General features: G+C 42.3%; 1 protein-coding gene across 9 annotated transcripts in view; it reads right to left on the bottom strand.

The window, feature by feature from the left end:
* Positions 1 to 13602, bottom strand: part of FNBP1 (formin binding protein 1) — a 154189-nt gene that overhangs the window by 4278 nt on the left and 136309 nt on the right. For 4 of the 9 annotated variants that reach the window (XM_054007528.1, XM_054007522.1, XM_054007526.1 and 1 more), the window contains 5 exons: positions 12201 to 12310; positions 8277 to 8409; positions 6834 to 6955; positions 5161 to 5300; positions 32 to 4419 (listed from right to left, as the gene is read on the bottom strand). In XM_054007528.1, the coding sequence (XP_053863503.1) occupies positions 4241 to 4419; positions 5161 to 5300; positions 6834 to 6955; positions 8277 to 8409; positions 12201 to 12310 (684 nt within the window). In that variant the 3' untranslated portion in view covers positions 32 to 4240. Of the gene's footprint in view, positions 1 to 31; positions 4420 to 5160; positions 5301 to 6833; positions 6956 to 8276; positions 8410 to 12200; positions 12311 to 13602 lie in introns of those variants that run through there. The other 5 variants (XM_054007523.1, XM_054007529.1, XM_054007527.1 and 2 more) reach the window with 2 other exon arrangements.

The raw sequence follows: 13602 nt of genomic DNA, 5'->3' as shown, positions 1-13602 counted from the left end.
TATGTGAATAATCATCAGAAAACCCCACAAGAATGAGAAAATATGTTTATTAGAGGAAGAGATGATGGTACAGCTAGCTATGGGGAGAAACCCCCACCCAGTAGATGAGTTTTCTTTAAAGAATAAGAATAGAAAAGGAACAATCACATTGATCAGATGTAACAAACTTTAACACAGAACAGAAGTTTCTATAAAAGTCCAATCAGAGGCAGGCAGCAGGAAACACAAAAAAAAGTTATCGACTTAACAAGATTTTGTCTTACTCAATGGTTATCAAAACAAAGACTGGGTTAAGCAATAGAACAGCAAATAAAACCATTTTTAATATATATATGTATATATATAAAAATCAAAATCCAAGTACCTTTAGTTATTAAGTTACATTATATACAAATTATTCTTTTTATGGGGAGCACTATGGACATATATTTAACAAAAGGAATTAAACTACAAAAGATGTCATAATCCAGTTCATAATTACGGTCTCCTAAATATTTTGGCAAGCGTAAGTAATCATATTGTATATCCTAGATAAAAAGTGCCTCAGCGTGGTTAAAAAAATAATAATCAAGAACCTGGGTTACAGTTGTGGTGAACAAACAGCAGAGCTGCAACAAAGCCAGAATCCTAGAGCTGTCGATAGATTTATATACACACAGTGGGGAGAATGGAGCCAACAGGAGCAAGGCGACTGAAATACTAATCAGACTGTGGGCCCAACATTTGCTTCAAGAAATAAAACGTCTGAAACCGGCTCTGTTCATTGTTTGTCACTCAAACAGGCAATATTTCTAGGGGAGGTAAACTGGGCATGTTTGTTGAGAGCAGCGGGAAGTTACATAAAATTACCCTCTTAATATTAGAGTAATTTCTTTTGATTATCAATCTTTATGTCACTCAGAGACAGACAGTTTTGCTCCTAAGTGGGCTAGGAGGTACAATTTCTAATAATGCAGGAATTGCCAGACTGGATCAGACCAGAGGTCCTACTAGTCTAGTATCCAACAGCTCCAGATACTTCAGAAGAAGGTGCAAGAAACCCTGCAGTAGGCAGTTATAGGATAACCTTCCAAAAGAGGAATTTTATTCCTGACCCTCCCCCCCCCAATAAGAATCCCTGAAACATGAAGGTTTATAGCCAATATATTCAGTTCCTAGTTTGCACATGTAAGTATCTAGCATTAATGGAAGCTGCATGTGTGCACCACAAGGAGAATGGATTACAAAGGGATGGGAATATTGTCTACAACTATTCCACAGAACTGGGCCAAAACCCTCATTGGAAACAATGCACCTTTAGTTTCAGGGGCTGAATGAACTGCACCTAACAAATGATCATTCATTGACAGGGCACGTGCATTCATCTCTTCTAAAGAAAACCTTCTGAAATACACCTCTTAAAATAATTGAAGAAGCAAATCAGAACAAAAGGAGAACAGGCCTATGCAAACCTACTCAGGGATTTTCTGAAGTGATGTGTACACATCTGGAAAAAAGCAAACAAGATAAACATTACTGTTCTTTTTGACATAGGGTTTGCTCAACTTTCTTTTGCTGGCTACCATTTTAAACTTAGTAAATAGCCCTTACTCATCACATGAGAAGTCCCATTGAGTTCAATGGGGCTATTTGTGTAAGGGTCACAAAATCGGGCCTTTTTCAAGTTCCCATTCTGTTAGCTGTAGGTGTAACAAAATGTATTCATTTGGTGTGAAATCAGCCTAATTTCACTTTGTTTAACTAACATTTAAAGGTATTTGCTACCCATTCTCCTTAAGCAAAAGAAGAAAAATGCTGCAAAAACTTGTAAGAACTTTAGTTTACGGGTCAGTTGCATTTTTTATTTTAATTCTTCTTCAATGGACAAATGCAAATGCTTCCACTGATACGGTATCAGATCCAAATGAGATATTACCCCAAGTCTAGGCCTGCTTCATTTTTTAAACCTACTGAAAGTTCCCTGAACCACTTAAGATTGATATCTTAACCATTTTTAAGGGAGGTTCTTTTTATAGATTTTAATCAAATCAAGGAAATGAATTCGGCCCAGATCCTCAAAGGTGTTTAGGCTCCTGACTTCCATTGAAACCACTGGAAGTTAGGAGCTTAAACGTCTTTAAGGGTATGGGCCTTAAATTGTACTTTTACTGCATATTACAGCTTGTTTATCTGCACATGACTTTGTACTGTTTGCTGTTTATTTACTGAAACTGCATGTCTATTTTCTTTACAGACAATTAGGGGGAAAAAAAAAATCAAGGAAACTTAAACAATTAGAGTGAAACAAATGGCCAAGGACTGGGACAGAAATGCTTTCAAGTCTGTCACTAACTCTTATGTAGCACACTGCACACATGATATGCAAGATGATACAGGGTTATTATTACTATTTGCACAATGCCACCAGTGTACTAGATTCTTTGCTAGGTGCCAACTGTGTCCTAGGACTGGGGGATCCCTTCGATAGCCTCATACATTGGGCTGAGCAAAGGACAAAGGGGCAGCCTTTATCAACGAGGTTCTTGCTTTTGCTGGTTTCAGTCAATAGAAGTGTTTCACCCTGCCCTTAGACACATGGGCATGCTTCAGAGGCATAGTCCACCAAACTTGTCGCTCTGCTCCGGAGCAGCTGACTTCACAAGTTGCTCTGCTGATGTCTACGCATGCCAGTGTATTCAAGGGGAGGGGTGAACAATGGTTATTTTGAGGTGGGTTTTCTGTTGGCCAACAGAGACTTTTGCAGGACAAAAATTAAGCCTGGACTTGCAACTACCACTGTGCCTGGAGCAGGCACCGCGTGCAGGCAGTCTCCCTACCAAAGAGCACAAGGGTAATGCCGGGATATTTGATGCTGAGCTTTCTGCCTTTCCATGTATAGGATGTAGGCAGTACTTGCAATCCATTGTATACCACTTTACAAGGGTAACGAGAAGATCCAGGATGCTGAGTTTTCCCGCACAGACTATCTTGGCGAAGGAAGGGATCCAACTGATCCTATCTTTGCCAGTGCAAACAGAAGACCTCTGAATTATGGCAAGATCAAACAATAATCCAAGCTGTCATTTCAAAAGGACATGGTACTGCATTGCTTAATACTGAGCCAAAGAAGAGTGAATGAATAAAGTTGTGTGGTTTTGTACCGGAAGCTCCTCTATTTCTATTGCCTACAGTCCAGCATGAAAGTTACATCTTCCTTTTAAAAGGGACACAAAGACTTCGTGCACAGAGAATACTTAGACTCTATGAAAGAAGATGACAACTTGCAGGATTAAATGATTGAAAAATCCATGCACTATTTAACATTGAACTTCAAAATCTTCCTGATTTGAAACAGGATGTCAGTCCCTCAGCGCTGGAACCTCTGAGTGCTCACTGGACTCTATCAGCAGAGAGATACTTGCAGGGAGCAGCATGCACATACCCGGATTCCATGCACACGCTTTTCACTTACACAACACAGACTCTCAGTCATGAGGTGTAAATAGCGACAAGGGAAACAAAGGCATGAATCCAGGCTCTAAAATATTCCACTGATTGTACGTGAGCAGAGAATGAAACAGCTAACTGTGCTGTGCATTAGCAGTAACAACACATGCCCCAAAGAGAATTTTCTTAACTGCAACTATGGAGAGGGGAATTCTAGTCGAATACCACCATTCTCTTGATCTACCAAGGATGGTGGAGTATTTTGTGGTTACATTTTCGATAGACCCCCTTCTCCTTCCCATAAATACTAACAAACTGAATGATGAATTTACATGGCCCACACAGAGTATATTAGGCTCTGAAAAGCTGCCACATTGAAAGACAAACAAGCACCCTAATGATTTCATGTATAACATTTCACGGGGTCAGTTTGCAACAAATAGCATACTTCTGACTATGGCTGAAATGTCGCTATCGAGTATCATCTAGATAGCTAGAGAAGACACATAGTTATTAAGAATGGCCTTATATTCCCCACCTTGAACTGGGTGGTATATTGGCAGTAACTGAGCTCTATCCATGGGAGGCTGTCTCAGCCAGAGAAGGCTGGGTAGCCCCTATTGTAACAGTTTTATTCCACTCAGTATCTTATCGGACCAATCTAAATCACAGTGCATAAAGTCATATGAGTCCGTTATTTAAGAGTATGAAATAATGCACTTTGTGGCATTATGTAGTCCTTAAAAAGGCTCATTATAGAGCAGTTTCAGGGTGGGATGTCCCTGTGAAAGCAAGCAAAGTCATAAAAAGGATATTAAATGTAAGTCATAGCACCTTTGGCATTTTTGTCCAAATAGACTTCGACATAGGATGTTGGGACATAACCCTCTTCCTCTTCATTCCTCCGGATTCGCGTCCACCCATCACCTTTGTCTTCCTCTATTACATAGAGCATTTCGCCTTCCGTTACTGAAATTGTGCCTTCATTCTGACCTGAGACACAGAGTATACAGTAGTTTAGGATTTCCTGTCCATGGGAGAACATACAGACCAGACTGTGGTAAACTCAGCAATGGTACTGAAATATACCCTCCTTTAAGCATGAGCAGCATGAATAAGACAGCAATAATTGGGAGAAAACAGCATGTATTCAAAGAACCAGAAGAATGCAACCTTGACATCAGACCTGTAATAGAAAATTGCTGTACAATCAACAAGTAGCCACAAGTGCGTCATGAAATTGGACCTCCACTGAATATCTTTTAACTAGTATTGAATATTTAGCCTTTATTGTTACTGTGCTGAGATGCAGCTACCAAAGGCAAGTGTGTTTATTTACCCATATGCAGGGTAAATTTACTAGCCCTTGTGTCTGGCAGTGATAGGAGTGTCTGTTCATCTGGTCTACAGCTGAATATGGTACTTGTACATTAAATAATCCTTGCATAAAATCTATTCCTGATACTCTGAACAGCTCATTTAATATCACTGAGCATCCCCCCTTGCTGCAGCTTCCAGAGGCTGTTTATAGGGGAATCACCTGATCCCTCTCCAGGCCCTCCAGCTCTGGCAGGACAAGCCACCATGTTACATCCATTTCTGCTCTTCACAACAGGAACGGTCTCTTACTCTATATGTGAACAGTGCATAGCACAACGGGGGCCTCTGGAGGCTACTTGTAATATAAATAAGTAATAAATAAGGAGTGAAATGGAGGCTGAGGATTAGTGGTACCTTCAAACGTATAGAGGGCTTTACAGGTTCCTATGGTAGGGAGTGGTTCTTCGTCATCAAACTCGTCATCAAACTCTGTCACTGGCACCTTCATCTCACTCTCCTGACTTGGCTCCTCTGTGTAACTGCCATCTGGGCTGCTCAAGAAAGGAAAATATACGGCAACTATAGCAACCAGCCTCAGGAGCAGTGTGACAAGGAACATGCACCTGCCAGAAACACTCAGCTGCGGAAAGTTGAGGGCCAAGGGAGTGGTTGCAGTTAGGGCCAACTTGATCATTTAGATACACCGTCAGAATGTGCCACTGTTAGTCGCTGCATTTCCAGCACAATGGGGGAAATCAGTTCAGTCTACTCCTCCTGCCACAGCCTCTCAAATGATCTCCTCTTGCCTACCTTTCACATGGTCAACGTAGTAGTTCTTTATGCTACTGCAGGGGTAGGCAACCTATGGCACGCGTGCCAAAGGCAGCACGCGAGCTGATTTTCAGTGGTACTCACACTGCCCGGGTCCTGGCCACCAGTCTGGGGGGCTCTGCATTTTAATTTAATTTTAAATGAAGCTTCTTACACATTTTAAAAACCTTATTTACTTTACACACAACAATAGTTTAGTTCTATATTATAGACTTATAGAAAGAGACCATCTAAAACTGTTAAAATGTATGACTGGCACGCGAAACCTTAAATTAGAGTGAATAACTGAAGACTCGGCACAGCACTTCTGAAAGGTTGCCGATTCCTGTGCTACTGCATAAGGGTTTGCTGCACGTTCAGAAGGGCTCAGTGTCCTCTGCACATTGGAAGATGGGCCTAGGATTTTGGGCACTCCCAGAGTTTTTGTGCACCTGGATATTTCCCTTTCTAGTTTTCAGGTTATTTCCATTAGGAGATACCTCTATAGTGGTGTGTAACGTCTGAGAACATTATTTGCACTGAACAAACGACATGTAATAGTTCTAGCGCAGGCAGGATTAGAAGTTTCCTGAGACAGCCAGCTCACGTGAGATTTCCTGTCCAATTTTCCATTCCCAAGAGGTTTGGAGGGGTCTTTACTGGGAAAAGATGGGATTCCAGCCAGAGTGCTGCAGCTGATAAGCATCCCACACAACATCTTTGTCTTCCTGCATATAAATCCGGAGGAACCCCACAGAAGTCAGTGGAGTTGCTCTGGCATAACAGTACAGAAAGTGGCCCCAGTCTTCAATCTGCTCTGCAGAGGTGAAATTCACATCTATTCAGCAGGCCAGCATGACACCTATGCAACACTTACATCCCACTTTATGTCCTAACTGAGACATGACTGGCCAACAGACCTTGTGCCAACTCTCTGCACAGGAATGAATTTTACCCAGTGTGCATGTTTGGAAGTGACAGAACCAGACCGGGCTTTAGACCTGTTAATGTTGTTCCTGGAAAACATTCACTCTCTTTGCATTTCCCCAATTTTTGCTGTGGTAAATTAGAATTTTCTGCATCAAAGTAAGAAATTATTTTCTCAGAGTGGCAGCTTGCAGTCTCATCATGGATTAGGCTTGTTGCATGCTAGATTTACACATCTGTTGTTGAAGCACAGCAGTATCTTGTACAGAAGAATTTGCCTCTCACGAAACGAAGGGAGGTGTAACCGTAACTAGCATGCTAGTCTGGACAGCTCTGTACAGATACTGTACCTCTCCCGGTCCTGTGCACAGTTATTGACGGCTGACGTGTTCTGGGTGTCATACATTCCACTCTGTCGTCTGGTCTGTTCAGTCCGCACAGGTAGCCTGCCTTCAACCTCGGCCAGCCAACCCTACAAACAGAAAGCAACGGGTTTCGTATGCACCAGATAGCCAAGGGACAGAGTTTGCTCTTCCTTTGCCCATTTGGAGATATACCGGACACTTGAACCACCAAACTACAGGCAAACAGTCCACTAGTATAAACACACTTAAATGTAGCTTCAAACTGCTGTCATCTGAGGTGAAGGGGAGTAGATTCTGCATTCTAAATCTATATTTAAAAATAATAATGTTGCCAAAAATGTGCAGGCGGATACGAAACACTGCGTGAGTCGCACCCCTGCTGGCTTAGCAGCAGGAGTTTACTGGAGCTGGGCTGAAGTGCTGTTGGTCTAGGAACAAAGAGGTAAACAGAAAGAAGCTGTGATAATTTCAGAAACACAGAAGCACCAAAAAAAAATCCCTTCTTGGCCAAATGGAAAAGGACAATAGTTGGGAGGAAAGGAAAAGCTGTTGGCTTTCAAAGGGGCCTCACAAGCAATGGAGAGTAAGGCAAGCAAGTGTGACAAGCAGCCAGAATTAATTGGCTGTGTGCGTTTTAGTCCACAACATAATCTATAGCACATGGAATGTAGTCCTTCCCTGTCCTTACTTCTTCTTATGTAATTACAATAGTTTCTGTTTATAATGGGTTCAGTTATTCCAACTATTAGTCATACTCCAGAGTCTTTGCATCTTTAAAATGCTTTCTGTTGACAGCAGAGATTGTTCCTTAAAATGTGCTTCGTCTCATGGCTTCTGTCCAGCTCTGTCCATGGATCCTCATCACATTTACCATAGCAGCTTCTTTAGACAATAATGTGTTTCACAATTGATTATTTGTTATCCTGTTTTGGATTCCCATGAGATCTGGGTGGGGGTTGGGTGGAGATGAAGCTTTTGATGCCCATCGGTTTTTTACCATCAGCAGAAATCAGATTGGCAAAACGCACCTTCAGGTGTGAAAAGATTAAAGTGGAGTTTTTCCGAGTTCTCACCCGGTATCTACGTCTTCGAAGAGGCATTTAAAACCTGATATTGTTGCAAATGCAAGAGTACCAGAGCATTTCAGGGCATTCTCCTGCATTCCCCTGCTCTACATAGGGCATTTTCTGTGACAAATTACAGAAAAATCAAGTTGCTGACAAATGCAAATGAAGGATCCAGGACATATTTATGCTAAAAGGTGGCTGTCAGGCTCCACTTGAGCAACATCTTTAAATACTGCCTGACTCTCAGCACTTCCTTAAATCCATCCCTGTTAAGCATGCACTTAAATGTTTCCTGAATCAGGGCCTATTTGTTTAAAGCTACCATCATGAAAGTGCATTAGTACTTAAACCCCTTCCAGACCTCAAATTTCTGAGCCTCTAGTCGCAACTTTTCCATATTTTGTCCCAGTTCAGCTAATTTGTGATCCACGCTGGCTGCATCTCCCATCTGCGGGTTCTTGACGTAGACATCTTTCATTTTTGTTAAGGCATCTCTGTGAGAAATAAGGAAAATGCAACACCAGTAAGTCAGGCAGCAGCTGGGTGTGTAAATCCTTCTGGAGAAACCAAAAAGTTCCAAACCAATCATTCTGTGTCTATGGTTCAAGCACAACAGGTTACAGGTGTAACAAAGTGTGGGGAGAAACCATGCCAGGGCTTTTGTTTTGTTTAGTGCCACCCATTTACTAATTAAAGATCTCTCCTTAACGTATCGAAGTTGTCTGCATGGAAGAGAGTTTATAAACTATCAGGCATTGCAAGAACTGGGGATAGCCTTTAGCAACAATTGGTAAGACCTGAGACACTGCACCCTTAGTCATGTTGAGCCTTGCTCCACAAATAGCCCATGGGGTTTTTTCAGCGTAACTACAGATGGTAGAATTAGCTCTACAAGCAAATCATTTCCAAGAGTGGCATAAGAAAGGAACTGAGCCAGTGTAAACATGCAGGATTAGATTTAGATTAAAATGAATGGGAATTGGACATCCAACTAATCCGAGGAAAAGTGACTCTATTCTGGGATTAGGATATTTTTGGGGGAGGAGATGGGGAGAGTCAAGGTGTGGAATTATCTTTCATTCACACCCACAGCTCTCCCCCCCCCCATTTCCCCCCCGCAAAGAATGGCCTCTGAACTCACTAGAACAGGGGTGGGCAAACTTTTTGGTCTGAGGGCCACATCTGGGTATGGAAATTGTATGGCAGGCCATGAATGCTCACAAAATTGGGGGTTGGGGTGCGGGAGGGAGTGAGATGTGCAGGCTCCGGCCAGCACTTATCTCAAGCAGCTCCCGGAAGCAGCAGCATGTCCCCCCTCTGGCTCCTACGCGGAGGGGCAGCCAGGGGGCTCCGCACAGTGGCCCTGCCCCAAGCGCTGCCCCCACAGCTCCCATTGGCTGCAGAGGGGGGACATGCCGCTGCTTCCAGGAGCCATGCAGAGCGGGGCAAGCCCCTGACCCTGCTCCTCGGCTGGAGCAGGGAAAGCTCCGGACCCCACTCCACAGCAGGCGCTCGAGGGCCGGATTAGTTTGCCCACCCCGCGCTAGATAAATATCTTCCCAGCCTTATGGACATATAAGCACTTCAATATCATCTCTCCACATCCTGTACTGAATGCCATCCTAGAGAATAGGCTAAAGGCTGGGATGTGGGCATTCCAGTAACAGAATGGAGTGCTAACCAGAAATTCTCGCTCTGCCTATTGCATTGTGTTCACCTTAAGAATATGCAACATAATTTGCTCCTGATAGCAGGAATCCTTGTTTTCCATGATAAAAACCCCAAAATTCTCTGATAAAAAAAACCACCATAAAAATCTGCATTTTTCCACGATTAAAATGAAATCTGTAGCCTGCGCCCTGCCGCCCGAGTCCCACTGCCCGGAGCTAAAGCGTCAATTTCCCAAATTCCTGTGTGCGTGCTAGTGGCAGGGGGTTCTACTGTATACGTTTTTATTTTTTCCCCAAAATGGAAAAACTAAAGATTCTTTGTAAAAAAGCAACTTCTGCGCTTTGTCGCGTTTTTCAGTGGCAAACATTTCTAGGATCCCTGCTGATCAGTTTATTTCACATTGCTCCACTGTTCAGACTAAAATTAAATCCAGACGGTTTGGCTTGGTAACAGTGTGCAACAGATGGACCTTGGGTCATGATGTGACACTAAGTCTAGTTACGTTATGCAACATTTTGAGACTGTGTTAAAGGCTACACATTTCATATCAACTCAGGTGCCAAATGCCTAGGATCTCAGGGATGGTGCTTTTGAAGCACAATATCAGGAATCTGATATCACAAAGCCAACATTAACATGCTACACGCTGTCCTGTGCTCAACTAGAAGGCATGTCCTGCGGAGTCATCTTTCATGGCAACGTGTTGCACCTGACTTGAGGCAGGTTGAGGATGAATTTTAAGAGATTTTCTCTGCAGAACAAGAAACATTTTAGGATTCAAAAATTAGTTGATTTATGAGTTCTCATTACTGGTGTGACTCTTCAGAACTGCTCCAGGCATCACTTGAATCAAAGTCCCACAATCCAAGTTATAACTCTTTTGATTTGCGAGGTTCCCACAAAATCTTAGACAATGGCAGCCCTGTGTCTGCTTTTGCTTTGTGCCTGGAGAAACTGGGAAAAGGAGTGGATAGCAAGGAAGTGGGATTGTTCTGTGGTTGGAGCCTTAAGGGGCATTATTTCAAATTTTAACTCATTTTTTTTATTCATTTTGTGTGTCTCTGACTGTTGCTGTTAGTACCTTGCTCACCAATCTTATCTCTCTGTCTATTGTAGTCCTCACTCTGCACTGATTTCATGTAGGATTTTAATATTAGGTTACACTAAAATCAATTAAAGAAAATTAAGGGGAAAGGGAAATCTATTCAAGGAGAAAAACTATAGCTACCGTATTATATAAAGGGAACATGTGAAACAAAAGTAAACAGCTTACCTATAGGCCTCCTTTCTTATTTCTGATATGAAATAGGGATTAACATTCCCACATTGCTTGTATAAATAAGCTGTGAACTGACTTTGAACAGGGTTATCAGATCAAAGTTAAACACTTTTTTTGTGAAAACAAAAAAGACACTGGTTAAAATGCACAATTAAAGGGCCAATCCTAGCCCAAGATGTGAATGAACATAGGAAGCTGCAAATACAAGCGGCCAGAACCGATCAATATAAATGGAGTCACTTGATGTGCTTGCTTCTCAAGTAGGATGACAAATGAAGTCTCCTAATAACAAATCTGCAAAAGCGCAAGAATCATTAGCTCTTCTGCTTCCAGGAAATGGGCACTGGAGAGCACAGAGACTTTTAAAATGGGCACTGATGAACAATCTCACACTTTTGTCAACACAGCCCTGCAGATAACAGATTCTGTTATTAGGAATCTCCCTAGTGCATGTGATTCCTAAGCCTAAAAAGTACAAAAGCTTTTGACTAAGTCCCAAGTGCACTATACAGTACTAGGTTAATATTGGATTTGCTCTCTATTAGAGGACTGTATCTCGCATTACAGGGGAATGTGTTTGATAATCTAGGAAGTATTTTCCATCTTTGTTAAAATCCTAAACTCATGAGCAATAACAAGACGCCAGAAATGGAAAGCTTCCAAGGTTGCCGTACACAGGCTTGATATATTTACAATAAGCCACCTGCTCAGTGCTGAGGGGTCTGTGATTCCAGTAGTCCTGAAAGACATGGTGGTTTGGCTAACTGAACAGAGATGGATCTTGTATTAAAATACTGTAAATATTGGGGCTGATTCATATTCAGAGGCAAATACAAAGTATCTGCGACTCCTGCCTGGCTCAGAAGTACACAATTGCTCAACTTAAAAAGGCTGAGCCAGAAAGAAGGAAAAACTGTCTGTGGTGGCACCACCTACACAAGTCACTGAAATTCTTGTGCTATTGCCTTAGTATCCTAACTCAGCAGTGGCGGAATGCACTGCAAAAGTGGGTGGGTGGAATAGATAGATAACTAGCAACCCTTCCCTCCACTCCTTTTGACCTTCCCTGTAGGTCAAAATTAAACAATTAACTTCAGAACTTAGACCATGGGGGAATTTTAGCTCATCTCGTTGGCTGTTTTTAGTCATCTAGTGCCCTTTGCATCTTCTATTCCAAGAGCACCATATCAAATAGTGATTCACAGGGCATGATCTACTCTCTTGTTCTTATTTGTTGCTTGTGAAAGGATCAGCTTGCTAGTGGTGTTTCAGACACTACTGTTCTGCTAATGAAAACCTTTCTCTAATTCTTTATTGTATCGTGGTTAGGCCTACCTTTGATCCATCTCCTTCTGAATGTCTTTGTTTAGCTCATCAACCTTTTGCTGGAGTTTCTTTCTTCTTTGTTCAGGTGGGAGATTGCTGAAGTCCTCTGGTCCTCCCCCCTACACACAGAGTGGGAGGAAAGAAAAAGGCAAATGAGAGACTAAAATATTCTGGTCCATCCTTCAAAATTCTACTTTGAAAACACCCCACAGGAAAATCTGTGAAAAATCACCATGGTCTGAAGCATTTGCATGCTTTATCTTTAAATCCCTAAAGCCTTGAATAGGTTGGGACCTGGATACTTGAAAAACATCCCATTACAACAGTTGAAATCAGCTGGGGAACTCTTGTGCCCTTGACTAGGGCCAACCTTTCTAGAGCCAGCAGCAGGGCACTAAGCGCAGACGTTTTTCCATTATGAAACTTGCTCCCTTCCTCCTGCTGTTTGCCATGGTCAGAGTTTCACACCCTTTAGGACATCACTCATTCAGCCCAGCCCGCTCCTGACTACAGACGGTCACCGTTGAACTATTTTTAGCCTGGCAGTTGAGTATTGCTATTGATCTTGTGCAGGGTGGTTTATTTGGCTGCCCCAAGAGGGTAGCTCTTACAGACCTGTTTAATTTATAGCTCTCTAGTGCCCAGGTGCAGTGGGCACTCAAGGCCTTTTTAATTGGACAAATAAAAATTAACCTGGAATTCTCCCTAATTAAGGTGCAACATAAACACATGTAATTTGCATGAACTTCCTCCATTAGTTGTGTGTCATTTACATACTAATAATTCATTGCTTTTATTAAAAAAAAAGTTGACTGCACCAATTCTATTAGCTATGTGGAAGTTCACACGGGGTGAAATTCACCCTGCCCAGACCAACAGTACAAAGCTTTGTCATCACTTAGATCCCTCATATGCAGCATGGCCCTAGTGCCAGATACTTGCACAGGGGTGAATTTCACCATGAGCAAAAAGTCCTTCTCACCACATGGAATTAGGGGAAATTATTTGAAAAACATCTAATGAGAGTGTCATTCCTGAGCCACAGATGGCACAGCCATAGAAAACAGACAGCAGAAGACTGCCAGCCAAGAAACATGGAAGCCCAATGCTAGAAGTTGTGAATCTGTTTCCATCCTGATTTAACACCACAGTGGATTTTATCTGTCAGAGATCCATTCTCTCTGGAGGCCCAATCTTTCCTGCCTTCCCCTGCTGTGCTGCAGATATCATCCTCACTTGCAAGCTTTTACTCTCATGCTGTGATTTTGTTTCACCTGTGCAACTGTAAACTGCAAACCCACAGCTAGGATATGGCTTCCTCTGGCAACATGGAGATGATGGGTGCTAGCGCATAGAAGTAACCTTGATAAAATGGGTAAATCATTTTCCACTCCTTTAGAAGTGCTCTCTG

Source organism: Malaclemys terrapin, chromosome 17, assembly GCF_027887155.1.
Source record: "Malaclemys terrapin pileata isolate rMalTer1 chromosome 17, rMalTer1.hap1, whole genome shotgun sequence".
In the NCBI taxonomy this organism is placed as follows: Eukaryota; Metazoa; Chordata; order Testudines; family Emydidae; genus Malaclemys; species Malaclemys terrapin.
The sequence above is the reverse complement of the archived record's forward strand: the minus strand, read 5'-3'. Positions and strand labels throughout refer to the sequence as shown.